Source organism: Parastagonospora nodorum (genome assembly GCF_000146915.1).
Source record: "Parastagonospora nodorum SN15 chromosome Unknown scaffold_16, whole genome shotgun sequence".
NCBI classification, from domain to species: domain Eukaryota; kingdom Fungi; phylum Ascomycota; class Dothideomycetes; order Pleosporales; family Phaeosphaeriaceae; genus Parastagonospora; species Parastagonospora nodorum.
In genome coordinates, this window is record NW_001884564.1 from 188,483 (window position 1) to 213,425 (window position 24,943).

Here is a 24,943-nt window from a genome sequence, read left to right on the forward strand (position 1 = left end):
GTATAACCCACATCAAAGCCTGTAACTCTTCATACGTGGCTTGATGTGGTCAGAGCGCATTCGTACCCGGACCTCGATTGAGTTATGGTCCCACATATTTTTGGGGCCAGACAGGGAGGCCTGGCGGTTCAGCGGGAATTCTTCCGCCTACCATCTTCTGCTGACCACCTCTTATTGGGTCGCGTACAAGGGACCAGCCGACGTTAGCTCATAAGGCCAATACTTTCACAAGTGATCTCGCTAGCATGATCAGGCCAGCAAAGAGGTTCGTGCTTACCCGAACATGCAGCTCTGTAAGTTCAGCAGCCACGTCGAAGATGCGCGTGCGGTGTTCCGTGATTCAACGTCTAGACCGGTCTTCGCAATGCTCCCGCTAATGTGTCGAGCATTCTTCGACTGCCGTAAGCTCTTGACGCAGATTGGTTAATTGGAGTCCAGTCAATGTAGTGAGAAGCAAGAATTGGTACGACATGGTGAGGCGAATCTTGAACACAACGCTACCTTACGATGAATGGGCCGATGCAATGCTTGACCCCTATGAGCTGCTCTTTACAATCTCGAGTAACTCAACGTTACAAAAATATAGCGACTGCAGCGCCCAAGCCCGCTATTACAGGAGCAACAGTCTTCATCGGCACTGTAGCACCAGAAGAACCTGCTCCAGCACCCGTCGGTGTCGCGCTCGAAACACTTGCGCTCACTGCTGGAGTTGCACTCAGCTTCTCCTGACCTGCTGTAATAACCAGCTGAAAAGTGCCAATATCTTCTCTTTTGGCACTCACAGGCCACTGTAACCCACTCGACGGCACAAACTCGCTGATACTGCACCAAGTCGGAAACCCCTTGGTCCATGGCCCGAAGATAAATGTGCGTGTAATAGTCTCGACGCCGGCAGAGTAACTCAATCGTCCACTAAATGTGTTCGTGTACGTGGAGTAACTAGTCGAGGATGTCGCTGTACTATCGCACTGCCACCCACGCGCGATCCAGGGACCTGCAGATGCTGTACAGTTTGGCGCTGCATCAGCAGGCGATTCAGGTATATCGCAGTGGTCTACGACGTCCATCTTGTCGGTACCGTTATCCGCAAAGCTTTCGGAACCAAGGCGTACGCGGGTTTCGAACATATTAGGCCCGATGGTAAACTGCTGATCATCGGGATAAAAGTAGCCTGCGGCGTGTCGGATGATGTACCATTGTCGAACTCGAGACGGATAGCTGTGTGGCTGTCTTTGACGCTGATGACTGAGCCGTAGAAGCCGACTTTGTCGGAACCCCAAGCAGTTTTGTAGTACGGGAACGAGGTCGTGATTTGTGCGCTGGCAGTTTGTACCAGGCAGAGCGCTGATATGAGGGAGAGCATGCTTGCAGTAATCTGAAAAGAGCAGGCTGGTACGACACCGCAAAATTGTAGGATGAAGTCTTGCCAAAGAGCTTGTCGCAGGTAGGTAGCGCGTATCAAAGGACAAATACGAGAAGTAATCGCATCCAAACCTTCCTGGCTTCTGACCAGCATAGTGCGCCTTATTGCGCCTTAAATATGCGAAGCATTTACCACACACATTAGCCGGTCCTTGTCTTGTAAAGCAAATAGCTTGAAGCGCCAAAATAACCACGAAGGATTGTGGCTGCAAATTACGCCTTCTTGGCACACTCACCGGAACGTAGAAGACGGTATCCGATCTATATATTGTTGATTCTCTCTTCCTATTACTTCCAGCTTGAATCTCTTGAGAATGTGATTGTTGTTCAGAACGCACTGACCTCTTTATCACGGTTGTGCATGGACGAGTGGCGTAGAAATTTCTCAGCAAAGAAAACCTTATCAAAACAGTGGAAGCTGATACAATTTTTCGAGTAATACATTCAAACTTTTACCCATTGGGTTGTGCTACAGGTGTTGTCGACAAGCTGCTGAAAGAGAGCCAATGCATACCACCTATAATCACCTACTCTATACCGTGCTTCATCAAGCCCGTCTTGGTCTTTTCACTCTGCGATCTTCCCATCACGAAGCTGAATCAAAACTCAGGCTTAAGAATCGGTGCTATTCGCCGAATTTCCCTCATGATCCAGGCCCTTCTTCGTCGCATCGATGATCTCCTGAGCCGTGACAGCAGTGAGACACCGGAACTTCCTCACGCCACCGACGGCAGCGATAACACGACTGCACTGGAATTCATCTCCATGGAACACAATGCAATTGACAGATATTGAGCCGTCCAGGCAGTACATGTCGAATTTCTTGTTCTTGTAAATGGCTAAGTAATATTGTATCAGCATACGATTATCGGAATGGAACGGGGTACAACTCACTCCAATGATAAATAGGGTTCTCGTTCTTGAGTGCCATCTCCAAGGTCTGAATGCGCTCAGCCTGCCGTGAGGCGCAATCGGCAGGTGACTCGCAACGGACGCCTACCCTCCGGCTGACATCATCTCGATCGAACCAATAGTCGACGGGAAGTTGAGAACCTCGTTGCAATCCGGCTCAGCGGCGAAGATGGCCCACTCCTGGAAGACCGATCCATCGACGGCATTGATCTCTTGGGTCTGGTAGACGTCAAAGTTGGACGTGACAATCTGAAGGATAGCTAGTACGAACAGGGCGAATGATAGAGTGAGGGTCATGATGTTGATGACCTGGTAGATTTTTTTGATGGATGAAGAATTGGCTAGTGGAGGAAGAGTTGATAACAGTCCCGGAGGCTGTTTTTGTCGAGGCCGATACCAAAATGATTCGCCATTCGTGGAACGTATTCTTTTGCGATGTGCTCTCTCGCTGCTCTTTCACTTTTCTCTCACTATATACCTCTTGCTCCCTCACTGCTCAACTACGCAAAACGGCCTTCAGTAAGCACGTGAAATCAGGTGGACGTACATATCCCATTGTAACATCAAACTTTCCAAATACCACCTCAACGATGTCTCTGGGCCTCTGCGCATTCACAAGCCTTCGATTGATCGCAAACACTTACTGCTTCTCAACCCTCCATACTCATGGCAGCTCAAAACCACTATGTTGGCTCTACAGCATCTTCACCATTTATGCCAAAGCCTGACGAATATTTGCGTATATGATTTATGATTTCAACAACAGTCTCCTCTGCCGAGTTACTAGGACCTTTCACACCTACAACCCGTCGATATTTTCCCCATCATCTTCCTTCCCCTCTCTATCTTCCCCACCGGCCTTCTTCCCGTCGACGTCCTCCTCTCCCATCTCTCTCTCCATCCCAACTAGTTTTACCAAATTACCCTCAACGTACCTCTCCAAAATCCCACACCCACACTCCACATGCCTCAAAAGATTATACCTCAGCCCCAGCACTTCCTCTCTCAAAATCGCCATCCTCATCTTTAGCGCCTTATTCTTCATTGTCAGTTCCGAAGCTTGAGCATTCAGCCCCGCGGCGTAACCATCGTGTCTGGCGCGGAATCGCTGAGCTGCAAGGCGGTTTTGCTCGCGCGTGGAGGCACGTGCACGATTTGATGACGACGGATATACGGGACTCGGTAGGTATTGTTTATCATCGGCTCTGGGGTAGATACGTGGACGGCCGCGACGTTTGGGTCGTGAAGGAGAGGAGAGATTAAATTGTGAACCTGGGGGATGGAGTTTTGAGGTTGTGATTTGTTCACAAGAAGAGCAGCACTGGTGGCTATCGACTCGCGCGGGTAGTGGTGCGTGGAAGCATACGTCAGATGCACCTGTTCGAGGTGTTTCGGGGTGTTCAGCCAGTGATCCACATGTATGGCTGTTGAAGTTGTTTGTGCTGTCAGACACCACGAAATTGAATGCTGGGTCTAATGGAAAGACATTGTTGTCTAGCAATGATGTGGTCTGAACGTCCAGCGGTGTAAAGGTTGACGTGAATATGGATGGGCCAATATGTTCTCGTAGCCAGGGCGTCGAATCGACTGTGGTGTATTCGTAATCGAGAATGTTATTGCTAGAGAGCATGGCAGAACTGTCCCAGTATCCAGCGAAGCTGCTTGCATTCATTGCTTCTCCCATATCTTCTTAACGCATGCGACTTTTGCCTTACTGAATAAACTGTACATGCTTCAAAGAGCATGCTTAGTAAGTGAGAATATAGTAAAAGGGAGTATGCGCTCGAAGTCGCGCGAAAAGCCCTTATAGCAGCAAACATGCTCTTAGGCGGGTTTGACTATTCCTTGCTACTGTATGGAAAACGGTCCGACTCCTATCACTTGTTCTGATCGGGTTGAACGCACCCCACTTGAGCCGCAGGTTCTGTGCTACAACTAATAGTGGGCAGATTCTTGGCTTAGCTGCCCAGGCAGATGAGCGAATTTGATTGGACGACTATGGCCATGGTGCACCAGAGAACACCTCGGAGTCATGCGCAATGTACCTTGCCGTACAATGACGATGATTGAACTGGCCCGGCAGAGTTTAGAAGAAGTCAGATGGACCAATCACCCCGCTCCACATTACACAAGCATCTCGAAACCTGTGCCGCAAGTAGAAGCCATCGCACATGCACACCTCGTTATGATGAGTTACGCGAACAAACCCATAGAGCTTGGTCATCGTCAGATGCATTCACATGCATTGCCATGAACATGAATCACTTCCAGCAGTCTCCCAGAGACTATCGTCATCAATGAGTCTCGATTCAACGGCCTTAGCAAATGTACGAGCACAGTTGTTCCTCACCACGCCAACCGCTTTCGATGCCAGAAGTCACTCCACATCACGAGGCCGGCAGCCCTCTCAAATATGCTAAACCATGCTTTCTTATCTCGCCTGTACCCGTCAACTTTTACGCCAGATCTGCATGCTTATCCGATCCTCTTGATTCTGTTCTTTTCCAAAACGAGCCGCCCTTCCGTTGATCTCTGCTGCCTTTAACAGTATTCTTGTCTAATGCTGTATCGCTTCCCTGAGCCGTGCTGCTCTCAGACTGATGTTTCGCATCTTGTCCAATACGAAAGTCTCCAAATTCGATGCCAAACCATCGCAGAGACGCCCACACCAACAAGCAGGTCACTAGAATCGTCAAGATCTCTGTGCTGACTAGACATCGTCAGACTTCGAGATTAATACGAGAGAAAGAACAATGCCTTACTGAAGACGCCGGCCATTTTTCTACTATCATATACGGCATCTTTGTTAGTGACTACATTAGCCGCCAAATCTTGCTTTCCTCCTGCGCCGCTCAAACCTCCAGGCTCATTCTCACTAGTAACATGTACGCGAAGCCTATCGAAACCTTGCATGTCCAAAGCAAACAGCGCGGTCAAGAATGCTAGAGGTGCGAAGATGATAGTTACAACAGCGAAGCCGATAGCTGCAATGCTGAGTAGCACGCTCGCGTGCGAGTCTTGCACGCTGGCATATGTGCGCTTTAGATTCAATAAGTCTTGGACGTTCTTCTCGATGCGCTCTGCGTCTCCATCGATCTTTCGGATTCGCTTCTGGTAGCGCTCCAGTATGACTTGGCCTTTCCTCACGGGCGTCCAATCGGGTACAGGTTCGATGTGGCTAAGTGGTGAGCCTGAGGCTGGAGTTTGAGAAGGGGTCATAGACGTTGAGTTTGGCTGGTTTGATGCAAACGGTTGCGGATGACAACAATCTTCAAGGAGGCTGTTCAGTATCTCGTCTTGTTGCTCCAACACATGTTGGAGCATTGCGAGCTCACTTCGGCAATCGGAGAGGACGTGGTAAAACCGTTCTTCAGTGTCGTAGTCGATGGCGTTGCGCTTAGTATCTCGAATATAAGTCTTGACTTCAGACAATAGCGATACTACGCGGCTCTCGAATAAATCGAGAGTTGGTGGTACTTTGGAGCCGTCGTTGAGGGTTGTCTCTTGGCCGAATGCGTAGATGAAGTCGGTCATAATTAATCCCATTTGCAAGTCAGCGTCCATCTGGTCGACGATGGGCGCGTATCTCGCAGGCCCTGACCCTTTGTCGCGCCAAACGATATGGCGCAGATTGCCAGACTGTTGCGTGGTGTTATGAGCGGACACAATCACATTTCCGATCCTCCAAAGCCAGAGCTGTGGGACGATCACAATAGGTACATTGTCCTTGGGCCAGCTTTCACTAGTGCTGTATTTGCCAGAAACGATTTGATCTGCGTTTCTCACTGCCAAGTCGCTCGCAGAAAGACCTGGGAAGTAAGCCTCATCCAGGGTACGGTCTAAATGGACGGTACAATCAGAGGAGTATGCCCCTGAGGTCGCAGTTGTTAGCATGTCTCGTAATACTTTGTATTCTCCGCGACGTGCAATGTGTTGACCGATGGTAGTGAGAGCTAGACATGGGAACTAAACCTATGAGCAATGCGCCACGAGCTTAGCGCTTCATACATACAACGATTACATTCAATGCGATTCCATCCGTGGCGTCCGACCAATACTGCACCTCTCGATACGTCAAAAGAGGGTCGCCAGGAGCCACGTGCGACAAGTGGAAGCGCATGGTGAAAGAATCCACGAAGTCGTCTCGCACGGCTACAATTAGAGCCTAGAGGAGTTAGAAATGGTGCAAGTGTGCTCATGATTACTACCTTGACTGTCAGTCCCTAGCTTCGTTAGCCGAATAAGTTGATATTTCCACGCGCATGCTCACGTTGGTAGATGGTACGTGAATCCATGTCAGTCCTTCGGGCGATTTTGTAATGTCCCAGGACTGCGTAATCTCAGTCAACGAACTAACAGGTTCCTCGCGTCGGACGTTATATGGCCTGCTCCGCCCTTTCCCGTGACGAATATCGTACGTAAAGTATTCCTCTGGAGGCATATGCTGAAGGATACTGAGATCAAGTAGATTTCGCAGTCTCTTCTGATACTTGGTGAATCGCTTGCGCATGAATGGTCTGCCGCCCAACGTGGAAGATTCCAAGTTTTGGAACACTGTCCAAGGTGTTTGGTCATGACCAAGCGTAGCACTACAAAGCAGTAAAAGCCCAAGGCTTCTCACCAACGTGCGTTCTACAGCTTTTACTGCCAAAGATTTGCCATCTGATGACTCGTTGATCGTCCGAAGTAAGTCAGCGTGGCTGGACCTTTCCTGTAGTCTGGCAATGATAACATAAAGGGTGGAGTCAAGTGCTTTGTGAAAGCACTCACTGAAGTAGAGATCCGAGAAGTGTTGAGATGACAATACATCTAGATCAGGTACATTCTCTATGGAGTCCAGAAAGCCGTGGATGTCGCCACTCGTAGGGAGGTCATCTGATTCGAATCGCGTTTTGAAGCGCTTAAGAGCTAAGTTAATTTTAATTATAGACGGGTGCTTGCCAAATTGACGTGCTCCACTGATCTCCTCTAAGATCTCTGTTAATCGCTTAGTCGCTGTTGGAAGTGAGCATTATACTGTCAAACATACCCGGCTCAAGCACTGCGACCTTGGCGACAAGCGCTGCGAGTGACATCTCCCACACATGGAACTTCTTCAGGGATACAACGGCGTTCGTGGTGGACGAGATGCGGTCGAAAGTGTGTGTTGATGCATCGGTCCGCGCTCTCCTCAAGTTCAGCTCGCTTGATGTCCAAGGTTGTGGCTGCATTAGCTCATGCACTGCGGCCAATGGCAACAACATGTACCTCCAGTCGACCATGGGAGGTGGAATATCATCGCTTAGGTAGCTTTCTCAGAAAGATGAACGATAACAAAGGCACAAACGCTACAGGAATTGCAGATAATAGCACCTGCCAGCAATAGTATTGAACGATAATTGAGAAACTGTTGAGACACGAAGGGAGTTGATTCGTCTTTCGTGCGTTGCGCGATTGACACGAAAGATGTCTTCGCTCAATGCAGCTACTACGATCGCTTCTGATTGAGGCTATGCTTCGACGAACACCCAACCTTCCAGACTCTGCGAGACCACGGGATTGGAGGCATCCTATCGCCTCGCAGCCAGCCACTCATTCGTCTCGGTCCAGAACTTCTTATTCGACTCGGGGATTGCACTACCTCCATTCTTCACTCCTTCGTAGATGGCATCCCATAACTCAAACGCTTTGGTCAAGTCGCCTTTAAAGTCAATGGATTGTGGAAAGTAGCGCGTTGATGCGGTTTCGAGAACGCGGGCCTTCGTGTCTGGGGCGGTGGGGTTTGCGTCGTTGCTCAGGAGTTCGTCGAGGTAGGATTTGACGGCGATGCTGAGAGCACAGTTGTTGGGGAGGAGGAAAGGAAGCCTGTATCATGTTAGTGAGTTCGACAAGAGATGAGATAGAAGACATACTTCGCGGCGATCTGAGATAGGTTGACTGCAGATCGGTTGCAGCAGCCTGTCAAGAACATGTGCGTTGAAGCGACCTCGATGAGATCGCGGAGAGTTTGTCGTACGGTGTTTATGATGGAGTTGTAGCCGAGTAAATGTTGGCTCAGTGGTCCTGTGAAGCCAATCGGCCTATGTCTCAGCTCGCCCAGACCAGCGACTCTCGACACGAGCATGTTGTATTGTTGATCTTTTGCTATGTGGATATTAGCATCCTGTAATCTCCAAGAGCAGGTGCAGACATACTACTACCGCGCATTGGTGCGCCATTGTAGGTCGGGAACATATTGATCTCGGCGTTAAGTGTACCCATGCGCAACAATTCGACAGCTACAACGGCGGCATCTTCCAACTCTGGTTTACCCTTCAGACCGGAGATTGCAGCTGCAAGCACTTTGCCCCATGCTGTGAGGTTGTGCTTTGCGTCAACGTACTCGCGCAGAGCAAGGAACCGCCATATCGAGTTGTACAGGATCTCATCTGTTGTCGATAACGGACTAGCTGGGTTCTTCTTCGATACCGTCTTTGCGGCAAAATCGGCATTTTGTAGCGAGAGAACGGCAGAACCCAGGGGACCAAGTCCCTACAATTTGTAAGTATGTGACTGAAAAGTTTTAAGTGGCTTCTTACGTCATGTTTAGAGACAGCGTCCTTTAGCGTTGCCTCTTTAACATTCCAAGTGTCCACAATCGCAAGATTATCTTGGGTTCCAACGACGCGGATTTCCTGCGGCGCAGCTGCAGGGTCCGAGAACCAGCACCTCTGCTCCAGATTCTTATGCCGGTACCAGTTGTGCAGCGAACTCGAAAGCAGGTTGATCGCCGATGTCCGTAACGGTGTGAGCTTAGAGCTTACCAGGGTCCTGTACTCAGGTGAGTCGCCTCCATCCATGGGTGGGACATCGAATATGTGACACGTAGTACGCCATTGGAGCACGCGTGCGTTGATCAGGCCTGCTGAGAGATAGTGGTAGACCTCATCTGGCAGCCTTGATTGGAGATAGTTGACCGCATCGTTGGGCATGCTACTTGTGTCCAGAGGTTCGATCTTGCCTTCGATTGTGTAGATTGGGTGATTTCTGACTGCAGAGCGTGCTTTCTGGTATCGGTCCACATACTCCATCTGCTTGAAGCGCGGATCGTCGTGGTTGTTGATGACGACTGAGTGGCCCGACTTGCCGTTGCTCATGCTCATGATCATCTTGATAGCGCCGTGTGGTTTCAGGAGGTCTGTCCTGTTCGGCGAGTTGAGGTTCGGTAACGTGGGAAGGAAAGGTGTGCCGGCGAGTAGGAGGGCATCCACAAATATGTCCTCCGTGACGGTGCCGTTGTTGGCAAACCTCTCGAGGTCGCTGATGCATTTTGACCGCTTCGTCCAGCGGAATTGATTCTCCTCAAAATCCCATGATGTGATGATCTTGTCGCATTCGAAGAGCAGGATGTCTGAGGAACCAGAGATGGCCGCACAGAAGCCCGTGCGCTCCATGTATGCCAGCTATGTGTTGTCAGTCATCCGAAGTTCGCACGGCCGTGTTGAATGTACCTGGGCCCATGCGCTGTAGGGTGCGACGGTGAAGCGAAGCTCGTGCTTGGTGAGGATGGCCTGGAGCGCGGGGAAGAGATCTTCGGCTGTGACATATGCTACGAATTATCAGCTACTGTTGAAGAGTACTGTTCCTTCTCTCTCTCACCTGATTCGCCGAACTTAGACACTGAGGCTTCCGCCTGATGAGTGTCGTAAAGATTCCATGCATTGGCGTTAACTAATGCCTCATCTTGCTTTTGTCGGAATGGCTCGTCCTGCTTTGTGATGTCCAGCCCGCTGAAGACGAACCAAGGCTCTATGCCTTCTCTCTTGAACGCCTCCAGATCTTCCTCGATATGTTGCTGTAGCGCCAGCGGAAGGCCTCCAAGCGCTGGTACGAGCGGCTCTTTTGCGCGGGGGGAGTTGAGAATGCGGTTCGTGAGGTAATCGGCGGCTTCTACTCCTACACGGCATCCCGAAAGTTCCTGCAGCTCTGACAGCTCGCCAATGTTGGCATTCCACTGCTCAAAGTCGCGAATCATGCTGAGCCTCGCGTGCGAGTGTCTGAGTGTGGGCTTCTAGAAAATCGTCGCGGGGTAAGAATGTCCGGGCAGGCGGTTGATTGTGGCGGTATGTTCGAAGGTATCGTGACTGCTGGTAGGTGAAGGACAGCTGTTCTGTTTCACTGCGGGGAATTTCGAGAAGCTGGGAAGTTTGGGGAATTGGAGCTCCCTCCGACACCAAACTCGGTCTTGGCACCCGTAACGTAGCGCTCCCGTTCGATCTTACCGCTTTCGCCACTAGCTCCAGGTACAAACATGGAAGGACCGCTGCATGCAGCCGCACAACAAGTCTGACACTTGAACAAGACCTATGTCGATATCAATCAGGAAACATAGTACTCGTTAGACCTGGTAAAAACAAATTCGGATAACAAATTGTACCGGCAAACATTCTATCACACCTCACCCCGCTTATCTCCAGAAATCACATCCAAACTTCTTCCACAGTCCTTCTTCTCATCTCCTGCATCTCTCTCATTGTCATCCTATCACCGCATCTCCACAATTAATCATGTCCCAATCAACTATCCCCGTCATTGATATCTCCTCCCCCTCCCCAGAAGTCGCCCAACAAGTCCTCTCCGCAGCCTCAACCCACGGCTTCCTCTTCATCAAGAATGATGGTAGAACCATCCCTCAAAAAGACATTGACGAAATGTTCTCTCTTGTGCGCTTCCACCCCTGAGTTTGCATTTTATGTCTTAGTTGACACGGTGCTTCCAGTCAAAATCCTTCTTCTCAACCCCCTTCTCCCAAAAGTCCGCCTACGCAATCCACACCCCCTCCGCTGGCGGCCCCAACCGCGGCTGGGTGCGCATGTCCGGCGAAGCCCTGGACGCGCAGACCTCCGACCCCAAGGAAGCATTTAACATCGGCCCTCCGCATCCGTGTCTGCAACCCCTCCCAGCCCCATTGTCCTCGCACACCGAATTGATAACGCGTTTCCAAAAGTCCTGCCACGCGCTATGTGTATCTATCCTGTCGCTGCTCGGCACCGCGCTCGAGGTGTCTGAGGAAGATTACTTTGCCTCTCGACATGACGAGGAAAGCAAGAGCGGCACGATTTTCCGCATGTTGTACTATCCCAAAACATCCTCTGCATCACCGACATCGATCCGTGCAGGCGCGCACTCGGATTACGGCAGCTTGACCCTGCTCTTCCGTCTCCCGGGCCAAGCTGGCCTCGAACTGCTCACACCGTCTGGATGGACTAGTGTGCCTGTCGATCCATCCCCCTCCCCCTCCCCTTCCTCTCCCCCAATTCTAGTGAATATCGGGGATCTGCTGTGTTACTGGACGAACGGGATGCTCAAGTCGACGGTGCACCGAGTGACGTTTGGGGGCGGCGAGGAGAGGTATAGCATGGCGTATTTCTGCCATCCGGGGGATGAAGTGCGCTTGGAAGGGGTGGAGAGTCGGGTAATTAGGGCGTTTGGGGATAAGGGGAGGGAGGAGTTGGAAGGGCAGAGGGAAAGGTTGGGGATTGAGAGTGGGGATGAGGGGGTTATTACTGCAAAGGAGCATTTGGAGAGGAGATTGAAGGTTACTTATGGACTGTGATTGTGTGAGGTTTGATGGTAGGGTGTATTATGAGATAGTAACGCCTGTATGATGCAGTGTATATATGACATGACGCCGGTTGTTGTGCTCCGTGACGCTCGCTATGCAAAAAAGACTCTTGTGCGAAAGACCGACCACATATAACATAGTTAGAATCCCTTCTCTCGTCGTTTCCGCGGCATTCTCCCGCCCGCGTTTTCGCTCGCAACGTCTCGAACAACACCGATACCTTCTACTCTCACACTCGTCTCTGTCACTTTACCACCCAACCGCTTGATCATCTGCTCCCTCGCTTTCGCAGCGCCGGGTGAGTCCCAGCCTAACTCTTGGCTGGGCTGATACTCCTGTGCCTGCTCTTTGTCATCGTCGCCATCGAGATTGAGTTGTCCAGAGCTATCGGCAGTAGAGTCGTTCGAGCGAGTCGATGTAGCCCGGCCGAGTTGTCTGCGTCCTCTCCGGCGAGTGGAAGCATTCGCATCAGCTGGTGAAGGCAATGGCTTACGACTTGCCCGTAGTTGCGCTAAAATGTCAGAATAGTCCTTCTCTTCTGGTGGTTCCTCTTGTGGTGGTGGGGCTGCTGGCTCAGTATCTGCGGGGATCACAGAGTCAGGTGTTGGCTCTTTTGTCGCTCTAGTCTTGCGCTGGGCTGCTGGTCTTATCAGTGACTCCGCTGAAGAACTACGCTGTCTTGATGCAGATTTTGAATCTATTGAGGTGGTTGATGGACGACGAGACGAGTTTGCACTGATGTCCCGCAACGGCATCGAAGCCGAGCCATCAAGACCAGGTATCGGTGCTTCCTCTTCATCGTGGTTTTCATGACTAGTATGAGTGCCGGAGTTCGTTATTGCATCATTTATTGATGCAGGTGTTGGGTCTACAGAGGGCGCGAGATCGAGAGCTCGAGGCTTCTGTGGGCCCCGGGGCTTTTTGCCCTTCTTTGCAGCCTGCGCTTTCTTCTGCTGAAGCTCGAAGCTCTCTGCCGTAGACAACCTTGCCGTAGCTACTTCAGTTGACGACTGAGGTTTCGCCTTCGGCTTGTGCGGCTGAGGCGGCGCCAACGTGTTGAGCTGGTACTTGCCAAACTGTTGCAGCTGACCATATCGCAGACAGTCCCACAGCCATGTCGCGTGGACAGCTGGGATGCGCCGATCAGTAGCAAATTTGAGTTTTTGAGCATTTGGTTCTAGTGTATTGCAGACGATCACCGAGGTCTTGGCAGAAAGCTGCTCATCATATGTTGCTCCTAGCGGATGTTAGACTAGCGGGTACACGCAGAGTTAGTGTCTTACCCATAAGGGCAACAACTTTTGTCACATGGAGAAGCTCGATGCCGACGAAAGCAGTGGAGTTGATCGTGAGGCCAGCAAACCCTGTCGACGTCAGCGTTATTGAATCACAAAACCTTCATCGCTAGCACTCACCACTAATGCTGTGCTTATCGAATGGCCTGCTGAGAATGTCGTCTGCGGGGTCGACTAGTCGCTTCCCGTACAGACATCGCTCCACCCACCAATTAGTGACCAGGCTCAGCACCGATCCGGCTCGTTCCGGAACAGATGTGAGGTCGACTTGAGCGTCATGCGGAACTACAAGAAAACCGCTTCTGAGGTCATCCAGGGCAAGAGCGTTAAGTTCGGAACTTTGGGGAACATGAGCGCCCTTGTCTTGCAAGTGTTGCCGCAGAATGTTGGTCTAGCGAGCTGTCAGAAAAATCTAGACTCTTTTCGTGACACAATTACCTTTTCTTCGTCGAAGCCATGGGGAAAGACAATGCGTCCTGCAAAAACACCTTGGGCGATATCGTTGTGTGACTGTCGGGATGGTAATGCGACTAAGTGATGATCTTTCGCAGGGTCTGCATCGGCGCGTGCATCATTTTCAGGGATTATCGAATCGTGCGGATGTATTGCGGGCGCATGCTCTCGTGGTGTATCCTGCTTATCGAGGTCTTCGGTCCAATCGTCTCCATTGTCTTGCTGTCTTTCTGTGGTTGCTGCAGTGATGCCGGCCCATAGCTCCGCGCTCTGGCTACCCAGTCTTGTACTGGCCGAGCGTCGAAGTTTCCTTCGGAACGGATTGAGCGCCTGACTGGGTTCTGATTCTCTTGCGCGCTTCGCACTCGCAGGCGCAGGCGGGAACTCTCTGCGGTCCCAAGCGCCCTTGCCTCTTTCTTCGACTGGTATGGTCGGATGGTAGCAGGCCTCGTCCAGTACCATGCCGCGCTCGAGACTCTGCTGGAACCATTCCAACGAAACGATTTTCATTCTCCAATTGACCGCGTGCTCGTACTTCTTGCCCGTGGGGGTGGCCGCGATGAGATGGGTGACGGCCTTGGTGAGATCGCCATGGTACTCGGCTCCGTTCTTGTCCACCGTCTCCTGGATGTATCGTCGCTGTTCGGCTATGCCTTGTCAGCATTGTGCCATGGCTGCGTGGTGCTTCCCTTACGATTGTCGAATCCCGTCAGACATATCTTGAGCCCGAAGAATGTCGGCACCCGATGCTCCTCTTCCAGTGCAGCTACGTCCAAGTCATCATGACCTTCCAGCCAGACCTCGCGCATGGCCTCGAGCCACGCGGGCGAGAGCACTTTGACATCTTCTCTGGATCGGGCGACATAGCGATATTTGTTGCTGTCGATGCTGCCGACGATGAGGTGGGTTACGTCCGAGGTGAGGTCGAGCTTGATCGTTGCGCCCAGGTCTGCGCCAATGTTGCCCAAGTTTGACTGGCATGTGATGTCAGACGAAGCATGTAGATATGAATGGGCACTTACGCGCTGCTCGGGGGCAATCGATGTGCAGCACAGGATTGCACCGCTCAGGGGCTTGTTGCTTGTCCCTGTTTCGTGTGAGTCAATGGGTCTTTTTGCAGCACCTGGAGACGTACGGTATCCCCCATCTAGAGATTCCATCGCGGATGTTGCCGCACGCAAAAGTCGCGATGGTCGTGTGCAGGCTTCGGACGCGACGAGCTAAGGCGCGTTGCGGGGAAGGCGCTGGTGGAGCGAAGTCACGTGCACAAAGCCACACCCGATCGCCTAACATCATGGTTGGACTTGTCGCCCGGCGCGATCGTTCCCTGACGATCTACAAAGGCCCGAGTGGCTACGTCGCTACGACAATTTCTGCTGCCCCATGCCGAGGTCAGGCCGACCGTGATTGCGTGCGCTATGCCATGGAAATAAGGAGTGCAATGACTATGACGAGTATGACGGCCTCTAATCTCTTGGACTCAGATGTGAGTTGGCATCGGCTCATGTGCCTGCCGACACCGCAACGTGCGGCGATCACACAGCATCCTTCTCCAGACCTCCAAATTGAGCACCCCGGACGCACATCATTACGCCATCGGGAACTACATTTTTTTGTTTTGATCCCAAGCAGGCATCGTCACATCCGCCCGCGCTACCTGCCAGTCTGCCAACATGCACGAAGAAACTAGTCCCGCACCATGCTGCGAGATTGGGCTGCATGCTCAGAAACAGGAAACACCTCACTTGAGCGCACATGGATGCAGCTGGAAACTCGGTGCATGGGCGCAGTGAGAGATGACTTGTCTCGAGATGAGTAGCTGACCACGTCTCGACTTGTCACCATTGCGCGCCGTGAGGCTTAGCCGTCTTGTCTAGTACGAGCTGTTGCTGTCCGCGCAAGCTGGCCGGAGCGCTGCGCAAGTACCTTGCCGAACCAGCCGTGGATGCGGTCGCTAGACTGCTCCAGGCCATGGTGCTGAGAAGCCCTGCAGAGATTCCAGTCCATGATCGAGCTTTGGTGCACGAGATGATGTAATGCATCCGACCGTCCCTCTTGTCGAGCACGCCTAGGAAAGGAGTTTTGCTTTGGCCGGCGCGGAGCCTATGCCCGAGAAAGCTCCTCAACACCTCAGCCTTTGTCACCATTGTTGACGCACCATTATTAACGTGCGCTCGCGACTGACGCTGCCATTACTGGAGCACCCACGAGCGGCCGCTGCGCTATTGCAAACCATCTGCCCGAATCGCACGTTACCGCTGCGAACCCCGCTGAAACATTACAACCACACCCGACTCCGCGTCATCCGCCCACTCCCTGCAAATCACCAACGGCCAGCCTGTGCGCTCGCCCTGTCTTGGTCTGACATTCGGCTTCGTAACATGCCTGTCTGCTAGCCTGGTTCCAGGTCAAAACTACCGTGGTCCCTGCTATTCGTCTGTTGTCACAACCTGACTGAGCACTCTTCACCCACGCCAGCGCATTTGCGTTTCCAGCAGGGAAATTCCCGTGCACATCCGATCCAGTGGCACCCTGACCGCTCCACAAGACTACCTTCGACAGCTGTCGCCGATCACACATTTGACATCTACTATGCCCTGCACTCCATTTTGATACCCTCTTGACCTGTGAGTCCCTGTCTCATTTCCTCTTCACCGCGTTTGGGCCTTTGTCTTGCATACCCCCAACATATACGTGCCCCGTCCTAAAGCATCGACCAGGGACATGGTTATGCTACTGTAACCAGCGTCCCCTTTGTACCCCTCTCATGACTCTCCAGAGTCGCACAAGCCTATAGTTTAATTCGTGCACACCTTCGCTTCGTTATAAGTCACCAAGCCGCCGCATGTCGAGCATTGCACAGCCTGCCATTGACCCCAACTGACGCCGCTGTTCGCTATGACAGAATACCAAAACGTATATAGTGATCGTGGTCGTCTACGATACATTCCAGAACATCTCTTCGACGCCTCACCAGCTCGTCGAGGCATCTACCAAGGGCGCAATCGCCGGCCGCACCGCATTCACATCGCTCACGTCACTCCCGACCCCATCCTCTTCCGCCGCGAAAAACGTCAGTCTACCAGCAAAACCTACTTCACCGAAAAGCTGGCGGGCCCTAGGGAAAGCGCGAAGCGTTACCTTCGATCCTTCATCGACAATCGCTTCACCTCCGGCAAAGAAGCTAGCGACATACCTACGCCGCGATCTTCGACAAGCACGGCCAGCAGCAATAGAAACTCTGTGGCATCCTTCCCAGAAAGAGCGGTGCCGGCAGAAACGGAGATGAGGTCTAGCAACAGGAACTCGACTGGAGCAATCAGTGCCATGACCGCACCAACCGTCCCTCGACCATCTCTCTCAGAATCGCCTTGGTCGTCTGGAAGAGCATCGGCCAAAAGCATGATTAGCAGTGTCAAGACCCTTCCCGAGGAAAAGCCTGTGGCATCTGGCGGAGGCGTCAACGTCAACATCTCACTCACAGAGCCCGTGCTCTTTCTGCGAGGGTTTGAGCAAAATGAAAATTCTGAGCGGAATACGGCAATGTTGCGTGGAACGCTCGTGCTCAAGATCTCGAAACCCGCAAAACTAAAGGCTATAACTTTAAAGTTCCGAGGCAAGGCCCTTACCAAGTGGCCGGAGGGCATTCCGCCAAAAAAGGTTGAATTCGAGGAACTCGACATTTTGATGAGCCACACTTGGCCATTCTTCAACTCACAATTTCCCACGGCGGAAACTGGTACCGGCGCAGATCGTGTGGATTTGTACAAAAGTACCGGCGGTCTCGGCGGTTCGCCAAACAACTCCTCGCTGAACTTGACGACCAGGGAAGCGAAGCGTCTGTCACTCCAGGTCAACCAATCGCGAAGCTTCGGCAAAGGTGAAACCCCATCTGGCGGACCATCGGTCGCACAGAAGGGGTACAGGACATTCAATGCGGGCGAGTACACATACAACTTCGAGCTCCCATTGGACAGCCATCTCCCTGAGACTATCGACGTCGACCTTGGTTCTGTCAAGTATGAGCTAGAGGCGACAGTCGAGCGGGCTGGAGCATTCCGTACCAATCTTGTCGGGACCAAGGAGGTCACACTCATCCGCGCCCCATCCGAGGGCTCATTGGAGCAAGTCGAGCCCATTGCTATCAGCCGTAGCTGGGAGGACCAATTACACTACGACATTGTCATTTCTGGAAAATCGTTCCCTCTGGGCGCACAAGTTCCCATTGCATTCAAGCTTACGCCACTTGCCAAAGTGCAATGTCACCGCATCAAGGTCTTCGTTACAGAGAATGTCGAATACTTCTGCAACAACAAGCGTGTTCATCGAATGGAGCCCGTCCGTAAAGTCCAGTTGTTCGAGAAGCGGGCAGACGGTCCACCAACTAGCACATTTCCCGGTAGCACAATGCGGATAGTGTCGGGAGGAGGGGTTCCATACGATCAAAGAGCTGCCGCTGCGCGTGGCGAGGATGTCCAGGTGCAGGACTCGACCAATCTCTTGGGTAACCTTGGTGGGGACGCCAATGTCGGTCCCACTGAGATGGAGTTCAACGTGCAACTACCAAGCTGCCATAATCTACGTGAAAAGGAAAAGGCGCACAGGTTACACTTTGATACCACGTACCAGAACATTCAGGTACATCACTGGATCAAGGTATTTCATCCAAACAGCTCAGAGATTTCCACGCTAATTGTTCATCAGCTTGTAATGCGACTGTCAAAACCCGATGCAACTGATCCCACTAAGAGACGCCACTTTGAGATCTCCATCGACTCACCTTTCCACATTTTATCCTGCCAGGCGACACAAGCGAATACAGCACTCCCGGCATATTCGTCACCTGAGCCTGTACTTGGTGGCACACGAGTACCCGAATGCGGATGCCCCAACGCCCCGGTGCGGCGAACCTCTCCCACCGGCTTTGTGCCAACACTAAGCTCGATGGGCCGATCGCGAAACAACTCAGAAGCAGCAAACATTCCCACACCCCAACTCGCACGACCACAAGCTGCACACATTGGCGGACCGACCGACTCAACTGTACAAAGACCTATTCACCTAATGCGAGTCCCGTCCTTTAACCCGCCAGCATTCAGCGAGGAAGAGCCGCCCCCACCTCTAGAGACTCCGCCTCCTCTATACGAGACCATCGCATCACCCACCAGCGGTCTCGCAGATTACTTCTCACGACTCTCGGACGCATACGATGACGACAGCGACCCCGAGCGCAATGATCGAGCTCGTGTTGAGATTCCCTTGACCCCTGGTGGCCGCACGAACAGAAGCATGGACGAAAGAAGAACGTGGCTCCCTGTCGGACATTAAGTACCACGACCACCACCATTATATTTTATGACGACATGAGACATGCATCATGGTTTCGGTACATATATTTCATTTCCAACATGCCATTTTTTTCAAGATACAGCGCTTTTAGACAGATGTTTTGCATGTTTTTTGGGAACATCCCGGTGCGGAAATCTGGAGCATGGGTAAAACGTCTTCGAGGGCATGAATTCGTCTATCGCATTATTTACTACTGCTAGCTATGCTGTTTGCTCATGTTTCTGACGGGTAGCTGGAGCACCCCTGGCGTACAATCGGCGTCTACATACAAATCAAGCGACACACGCTATTCTATCAAGCGTTTGTACATAGTTCGAACCACATATACACTCAATACATCAAACATTCAACAATTCAACATTCACACTTCCAACATAAAGTCCTCGATGCAACAGCTAACTCATGATGCAAGCTAACCATCCGATACAACCAAGCTCGAGCTTCCAAGTTTCCGGCAACTCTACCATCCAGCGTTTCAGCACGGATACTGCACGATCCCCTTTCTTCGAACCACGGCGATCCTGGTAGACATTACTGGGATGGGCCGGCGTGTCAGTAACGACGAAGGAGCGGTGACGTGGGTGGAGATTTTCGGGGAACGTGTTGAAGCGCAGCGGAGATTTTCTTTTCTTCTTTCTTCGGTGAGACTTTCTAGTCGACTTGATGCCCAAGGGAGACGACGCTCAGCCTCATTTTTTGCATTGATGCGCGGTGGTATAGGGGATCTGCGGGTCTAGATTTGGAGGGTTGGGGGTGTAAGGAACAGGGCGCGTGTTTGTGGTAGCGCGTGGGTTTGTTATGTTTTGGTGCATGGGTCGAGTCGATCCTATGCAGTACAAGATACGAATTGACTTTTGGACTACGTGAAGCTTTCTTTTCGGTGATGGTATTTAAACACCATGCTACTGTCTCATACTTGAAAGTTGTGAAAGCATTCACTTGTACACTACACTCTAGACTTGTCGATATGAAAGTTGTGTTGCATTTGAGGTTGCCCAGACGTAGATCGCGATACACGATTATTGATTTTTGCGGTTTGTACCGCGACGCTTACCGCCACGGTGATCGCTGTGCGTAGCCACGTATATCTGCATCCTCCCCAAGGATTTGAGGGGTTTACCTTCGCGTGGATTGCTCGAGTGCAGCCGACCGAGCTTCACCGCCAGAATGAAGTCCTGACATGGTTCACGCCTCTTCGCTTATAGATACCCCACATCGGATCCACTGGAAGTGAGGCTGGATTCTGAACGAACTCGGAGCAACATCAATTCTCAACAGAGATGGAGGTAGTTAATCAGCAACTGGGCCTCGTCTCGACGACTCACAATGGATGAGAAGATCTCCGCACCGGCTCCGATGATGCTGCACTCGAGCGCAGATTACCCCACCGCAAATCGCTGACAGAAGTCTTGTCGACAGGCATGGGTGCATGTTCTTGCAGAGCGCTGCATAGATATCACACATCATGTGATCATGTGACAGAGAAACTGCAGCGTCTTTGTCAGCTGGACATGTTTGCTCTGAAGAGATTAGCTGCACGTGGGCGCGGGCACGATATCTGAGGTGCGGCTGGGTGTTGGGGAGGCCCTGCCAATCGGAAAGCGCTGCATCTCCGCCGCGGCTGATGTTTTGGTGGAGAGAGTGAAACGGTCCCAACGACTTCATGACGGGTTGACAGTTCCTAGTGGTCCTGCGTGTCGGTTCTCTGCCAGACAGCATCGTCGTTATCCGTCGTTGTTGCGCCTTGTACTGGCAAAAGGGCATCTGCGGCGGCTTCAGGTGGCGCGCGATTCGCCGATATCTGGCGTGCAGCGATTACGACAGCCAAGGGCATACCAAGAGACTAGCATCAATTACTCGGCAACGGTCCTCCGCCTTGTCTGCCCTCTGCCATCTCTCGCAGTCGTCGCAGTTGTTTCTGCTGTATTCTCCACGACGCGCATTGGGTGTGCGACTGAGCCTGAAGACACGGCTTCGCAAACGGAACGCGCCATTGTTGTCTCGACCGAGACAAAGTTTGGGAGACTGCTAAGCGCGACCCAAAAGGCAAAGGCAGTTTGCGCCCACGATTGAGCTTTTCACTTCCAAGCATCGTGCCGAGCACAACTTGGGATCCTGTAAGCTTGCGCGAAATCTCTTGGGTTTCTCAACACTCTGCATCTGGGCTACCACTCACTCGTCCCTACAGGTTCCAGATAGGACCCGTTCGCGCCTTTCCCCACAAAATCCACCGGTTTCTTCGACAAGAGCCAAAACTTTACGCCAACTAGGGCATTAGGGAGCGGCGACTGGGCGCACCTGCGAAATACATGCATCCGGTCTCGACACTGCATTCTCCCACGTCCGATCCATCTCAACAGCCCGACGGCTTTGAGGCCTCTACTCTCCTCCCTACCTAACACGACCTCTCGCTTGAGTCGATAACGAACGATCAATAAACTGCGCAAACGCAACCCCTAGGGTGTTGTTTCGCTCGTACCCACTGCACAAGCTTTCCATAAGCAGAAGCATATCTAGGCACGACTGCAGGATTGCCGTTTACCCGGGACAACCCCAAACAACAACATGGCGTGGGAACATCTCTCCATTACCAAGCCGCACTTGGTGTACATCATCCTTGGCGGCTTCACCAGCCTGTTTATGCTGTGCTCCTCGGTCATCAAGGAGCGCCTGTACATTGGTGAAGCTACAGTAGCTACGCTATGCGGAATCATATTCGGACCACACGCCGCGAACTTGATAGATCCGGGATCCTGGGGCAATGTTGATCTCATCACCCTCGAGTTCTCGCGTATCGTCCTGGTTGTACAATGTTTCGCCGTTGGTGTCGAGTTGCCCAGGGCATACATGGAGAAGCACTGGAGATCCGTCTCGCTGTTGCTGATTCCGGTCATGACATTTGGGTGGCTAATCACTAGTCTGTTCATCTGGGGTCTATTCAGCTCTCATCTTAACTGGCTTGACAGTCTGTGTATCGCCGCCTGCGTTACTGCTACTGACCCTGTCCTGGCTTCATCCGTCGTTGGAAAGGGAAAGTTCGCAAAGCGAGTGCCCAAGCATTTGCGAGATTTACTGTCAGCAGAATCCGGATGCAACGACGGCATGGCTTTCCCGTTCGTCTACTTGGCCATCTACCTCATTCGATACCGCCCAGATGCTGACAAGGTTTTCTTCCACTGGTTCTGCTACACCATCTTGTACGAGTGTTTGTTCGGCGCCTTCTTCGGAGTCATGGTTGGCTATGCCGCACGTCGTGCTATTCGATGGGCTCACGAGAAGGACCTGATTGATCGAGAGAGTTTCCTCGTCTTCTATTTCGTCTTGGCACTTTTCTGCGCTGGCTCTGGATCCTTGTTAGGCATGGACGATTTACTGGTGGGATTTGCGTGCGGTGTAGGCTTTTCCAACGATGGATGGTTTCTCGAAAAGACAGAGGAGTCGCACGTTTCCAACGTTATCGATTTGCTCATCAACTTGGCCTTTTTCGTCTACTTTGGCGCCATCATTCCTTGGGAGCAGTTCAACGCGCCTGACATTATTGGACTTACACCATGGCGATTGGTCGTTCTGGGCTTACTGGTCCTCTTCTTTCGTCGCATACCGATCATGCTCATGCTCAAACCTGTCATTCCAGACATCAAAACGTGGCGCGAAGCTTCGTTTGCTGGCCACTTTGGGCCTATCGGTGTTGGTGGTCTTTTCGTCGCTATTCTTGCTAGGGCCGAGCTTGAGACAGAGTCGACAACACCACTTGCCGAACTGCCACCGGAGGGCTTTGAGCATCTCAACATCATCGAAATGATCTGGCCCATTACGTGCTTCTTGGTCATCGTCAGTATCATTGTTCACGGCAGTTCCATCGCGGTCTTTACTCTAGGTAAGCGCATCAACACGCTTACCATTTCTCTTTCATACACCCAAGCGAACGAGGATGGCCCAGGCTGGATGGACCGCTTACCTCGCATTCAATCACGCTCCAAAACCTCAATGTCTGGTCGCAGAATGTCCGAATCGTCGTTCGATGAGAAGGCTGAAGCGACAGGGACTGGTTTACTTCCACCCCCAGGGTATGCTGGAAACTTCTTACGCCGGCAAAAGGAGGAAGATAACCCAAGCCGATCAAGCTCCCGTCGCCCAACGAATCGCAAGAGCAAGTGGGATGCCGGTCGAGGACCAGGTGGCCCTATCTCGGCATCGGCCATTGGTCCGAACAGGAGGCGCGATGAGGAGAAGGCTGATTCAGGTTCTCCTGATCAAGATACCGACACGTTTGCTGATACCACAGCTGTTTCCAGCGACAGTTCTAACAGTGGCAAGGAGAAGATGAAGAAGCAGTTTCCAGAGGAGGAGATTTACCAAGAAGGCCACCAGACTGTGATCGAAGACAGGGAGGGTAATGTTCTGGAGGTCATGGATGACAGTGGTCATCATGGCAGAGAAAGGGATGCACACGACCGACAGGAAGCTGCTGATTTACTGAGCGACGAAGATGTGGAAGGTGGTGTAGCGCAGAAAGAGCATGGTGGAGCAGTTGAGAAAGCCCCAGGCAAGGCTGTGGATGCTGCCGAGCACCCCCACAAGACCTGGCGTAAGCGTATGCAGAGCTTCTCTGGGCATCACCAGAAGGGAGACGATGCCGCAAAGCCCAAGCCTGCGCAAAGCCGTGGACCTGCCCTCGCGTACCAGTTTGGTAACACAATCATTGTGGAAGACGGAGATGGAGAGGTCATCAAGAAGTACGATATTCCATCGCAGAAGAAGGACAAACGACCGGAAACACAACGTGGGGCTTCTATGGCTGGTGGTACTAGTCGTGCTATTCAAAGCTTGAAAAGGATGGGTACACAATTGGGCGTACCGACGCATGATAGTGGACCTTCGAACAGCCAGGGTGCGGAAGAGAAGAAGAAAAAGAAGCCAGCAGCTGATGATGAGGACGATGATCTCCTTCGATTTACCGTCACGGCGGGTGGCCGCAGGATGAGCAAGATGGAGTTCATCACGCAAATGTCTCAAATGGACCCCAAAGCGCGAGCCAAGTTCGTCGAGAACAGCAACGCTCCCGAGGCTGTCAAGGACGCAGCGCATGAGGATGCAAAGGAGCACAAGGAGTTGGAGCGAAAGGCAGCGGTTTCCACGAAGGCGAAAATCCCTGCCGTTGTTGGCGAGGAGGGCGAAGCTGAGATCCAGAAGATTGAATCTCCTGCAGCCAACGAGGAGGGTCGACCTCGTGGTCCCACAGGACTGACACTCGTCGACAGCAACAACGAGGATGTGCCATTCCACTCCGTACACCAAGACATCCAAAACTACTCCATGGACCAGGGCAAGAGCGAGACTGCCGCTCAGCGCCGACGACGGGAAGCATCACAACAAGCCCAGCCAGCCCCAGACTCCGCCGAGAACGAATCGGAAGAAGAATCCCCCGCCGAGCGCCGACGCCGCCTCGCCGCCCTTTCCGGTTCAACATCCCCCTCCGCGCCGATCACCCGCCGCAAACAATCCCACTCGCCCGAAGCTGAGAAGGGCTTCGAAGGGGAAACCGCAGCCGAGCGCAAACGCCGTCTCGGCGCGCTCGGCGTTGGCGACGACGACTCCCCCGAATCCGATAGCGAAGGGGAGGAAGGCGGTGATCCCATGGAAACTGGGCGTGGCACGCACTCGGAACAGAAAACTACGCCCGCGGCGAGGACGCCGGGGATTCGGTTTGCAGAACAGCCGCGCATTCCGACGAAGGATGAGCGTGCGGCGGATGATAGGGAGGAGAAGGAGCGCGAGGGCGATAAGAAGAAGGGGTTGGGGAAGTTATTTAGGAAGTAGATGTGAGATGTGAAGGGTTGTGATTAGACGAAATGAGGGTTTAGGGCGTGTAGTTTCTAATGATGACGGTGCTGGGAGCATAGCGAGTACGATCGATATATTGCGTTCT

At 52.3% G+C, this 24,943-nt stretch overlaps 11 protein-coding genes across 11 annotated transcripts; 3 read left to right on the forward strand and 8 right to left on the reverse strand.

The window, feature by feature from the left end:
* Window positions 1-572: 572 nt before the first annotated feature.
* Window positions 573-1,363, reverse strand: SNOG_10009 (hypothetical protein; the record flags this gene model as incomplete). Its single annotated transcript, XM_001800241.1, has 2 exons — window positions 573-1,171; window positions 1,195-1,363. 2 exons carry the CDS (start codon window positions 1,361-1,363, stop codon window positions 573-575), a joined length of 768 nt encoding a protein of 255 aa, XP_001800293.1.
* A 671-nt stretch (window positions 1,364-2,034) lies between these two features.
* On the reverse strand, window positions 2,035-2,353 carry SNOG_10010 (hypothetical protein; the record flags this gene model as incomplete). The annotated part of the gene is made up of 2 exons (XM_001800242.1): window positions 2,035-2,261; window positions 2,317-2,353. 2 exons carry the CDS (start codon window positions 2,351-2,353, stop codon window positions 2,035-2,037), a joined length of 264 nt encoding a protein of 87 aa, XP_001800294.1.
* Window positions 2,354-2,418: 65 nt separating this feature from the next.
* Window positions 2,419-2,631, reverse strand: SNOG_10011 (hypothetical protein; the record flags this gene model as incomplete). The annotated part of the gene is given in 2 exon segments (XM_001800243.1): window positions 2,419-2,583; window positions 2,602-2,631. 2 exon segments carry the CDS (start codon window positions 2,629-2,631, stop codon window positions 2,419-2,421), a joined length of 195 nt encoding a protein of 64 aa, XP_001800295.1.
* A 771-nt stretch (window positions 2,632-3,402) lies between these two features.
* SNOG_10012 (hypothetical protein) lies at window positions 3,403-4,006 on the reverse strand (the record flags this gene model as incomplete). The annotated part of the gene is made up of 2 exons (XM_001800244.1): window positions 3,403-3,606; window positions 3,701-4,006. The coding sequence occupies 2 exons, from the start codon at window positions 4,004-4,006 to the stop codon at window positions 3,403-3,405; spliced, it is 510 nt and encodes a 169-aa protein (XP_001800296.1).
* A 784-nt stretch (window positions 4,007-4,790) lies between these two features.
* On the reverse strand, window positions 4,791-7,595 carry SNOG_10013 (hypothetical protein; the record flags this gene model as incomplete). Its single annotated transcript, XM_001800245.1, has 6 exons — window positions 4,791-5,044; window positions 5,097-6,206; window positions 6,343-6,499; window positions 6,605-6,888; window positions 7,105-7,242; window positions 7,364-7,595. 6 exons carry the CDS (start codon window positions 7,593-7,595, stop codon window positions 4,791-4,793), a joined length of 2,175 nt encoding a protein of 724 aa, XP_001800297.1.
* Window positions 7,596-7,883: 288 nt separating this feature from the next.
* On the reverse strand, window positions 7,884-10,327 carry SNOG_10014 (hypothetical protein; the record flags this gene model as incomplete). Its single annotated transcript, XM_001800246.1, has 6 exons — window positions 7,884-8,178; window positions 8,226-8,457; window positions 8,508-8,844; window positions 8,892-9,755; window positions 9,804-9,901; window positions 9,952-10,327. The coding sequence occupies 6 exons, from the start codon at window positions 10,325-10,327 to the stop codon at window positions 7,884-7,886; spliced, it is 2,202 nt and encodes a 733-aa protein (XP_001800298.1).
* Window positions 10,328-10,859: 532 nt separating this feature from the next.
* Window positions 10,860-11,908, forward strand: SNOG_10015 (hypothetical protein; the record flags this gene model as incomplete). Its single annotated transcript, XM_001800247.1, has 2 exons — window positions 10,860-11,015; window positions 11,072-11,908. The coding sequence occupies 2 exons, from the start codon at window positions 10,860-10,862 to the stop codon at window positions 11,906-11,908; spliced, it is 993 nt and encodes a 330-aa protein (XP_001800299.1).
* A 149-nt stretch (window positions 11,909-12,057) lies between these two features.
* SNOG_10016 (hypothetical protein) lies at window positions 12,058-14,825 on the reverse strand (the record flags this gene model as incomplete). Its single annotated transcript, XM_001800248.1, has 6 exons — window positions 12,058-13,154; window positions 13,201-13,281; window positions 13,333-13,497; window positions 13,701-14,312; window positions 14,360-14,752; window positions 14,801-14,825. 6 exons carry the CDS (start codon window positions 14,823-14,825, stop codon window positions 12,058-12,060), a joined length of 2,373 nt encoding a protein of 790 aa, XP_001800300.1.
* A 1,324-nt stretch (window positions 14,826-16,149) lies between these two features.
* On the forward strand, window positions 16,150-18,993 carry SNOG_10018 (hypothetical protein; the record flags this gene model as incomplete). The annotated part of the gene is made up of 2 exons (XM_001800249.1): window positions 16,150-16,292; window positions 16,571-18,993. The coding sequence occupies exon 2, from the start codon at window positions 16,951-16,953 to the stop codon at window positions 18,991-18,993; it is 2,043 nt and encodes a 680-aa protein (XP_001800301.1). The 5' UTR covers window positions 16,150-16,292; window positions 16,571-16,950.
* A 1,702-nt stretch (window positions 18,994-20,695) lies between these two features.
* SNOG_10019 (hypothetical protein) lies at window positions 20,696-21,008 on the reverse strand (the record flags this gene model as incomplete). Its single annotated transcript, XM_001800250.1, has 2 exons — window positions 20,696-20,857; window positions 20,880-21,008. The coding sequence occupies 2 exons, from the start codon at window positions 21,006-21,008 to the stop codon at window positions 20,696-20,698; spliced, it is 291 nt and encodes a 96-aa protein (XP_001800302.1).
* A 571-nt stretch (window positions 21,009-21,579) lies between these two features.
* Window positions 21,580-24,941, forward strand: SNOG_10020 (hypothetical protein; the record flags this gene model as incomplete). The annotated part of the gene is made up of 1 exon (XM_001800251.1): window positions 21,580-24,941. One exon carries the CDS (start codon window positions 21,580-21,582, stop codon window positions 24,832-24,834), a length of 3,255 nt encoding a protein of 1,084 aa, XP_001800303.1. The 3' UTR covers window positions 24,835-24,941.
* Window positions 24,942-24,943: the final 2 nt, after the last annotated feature.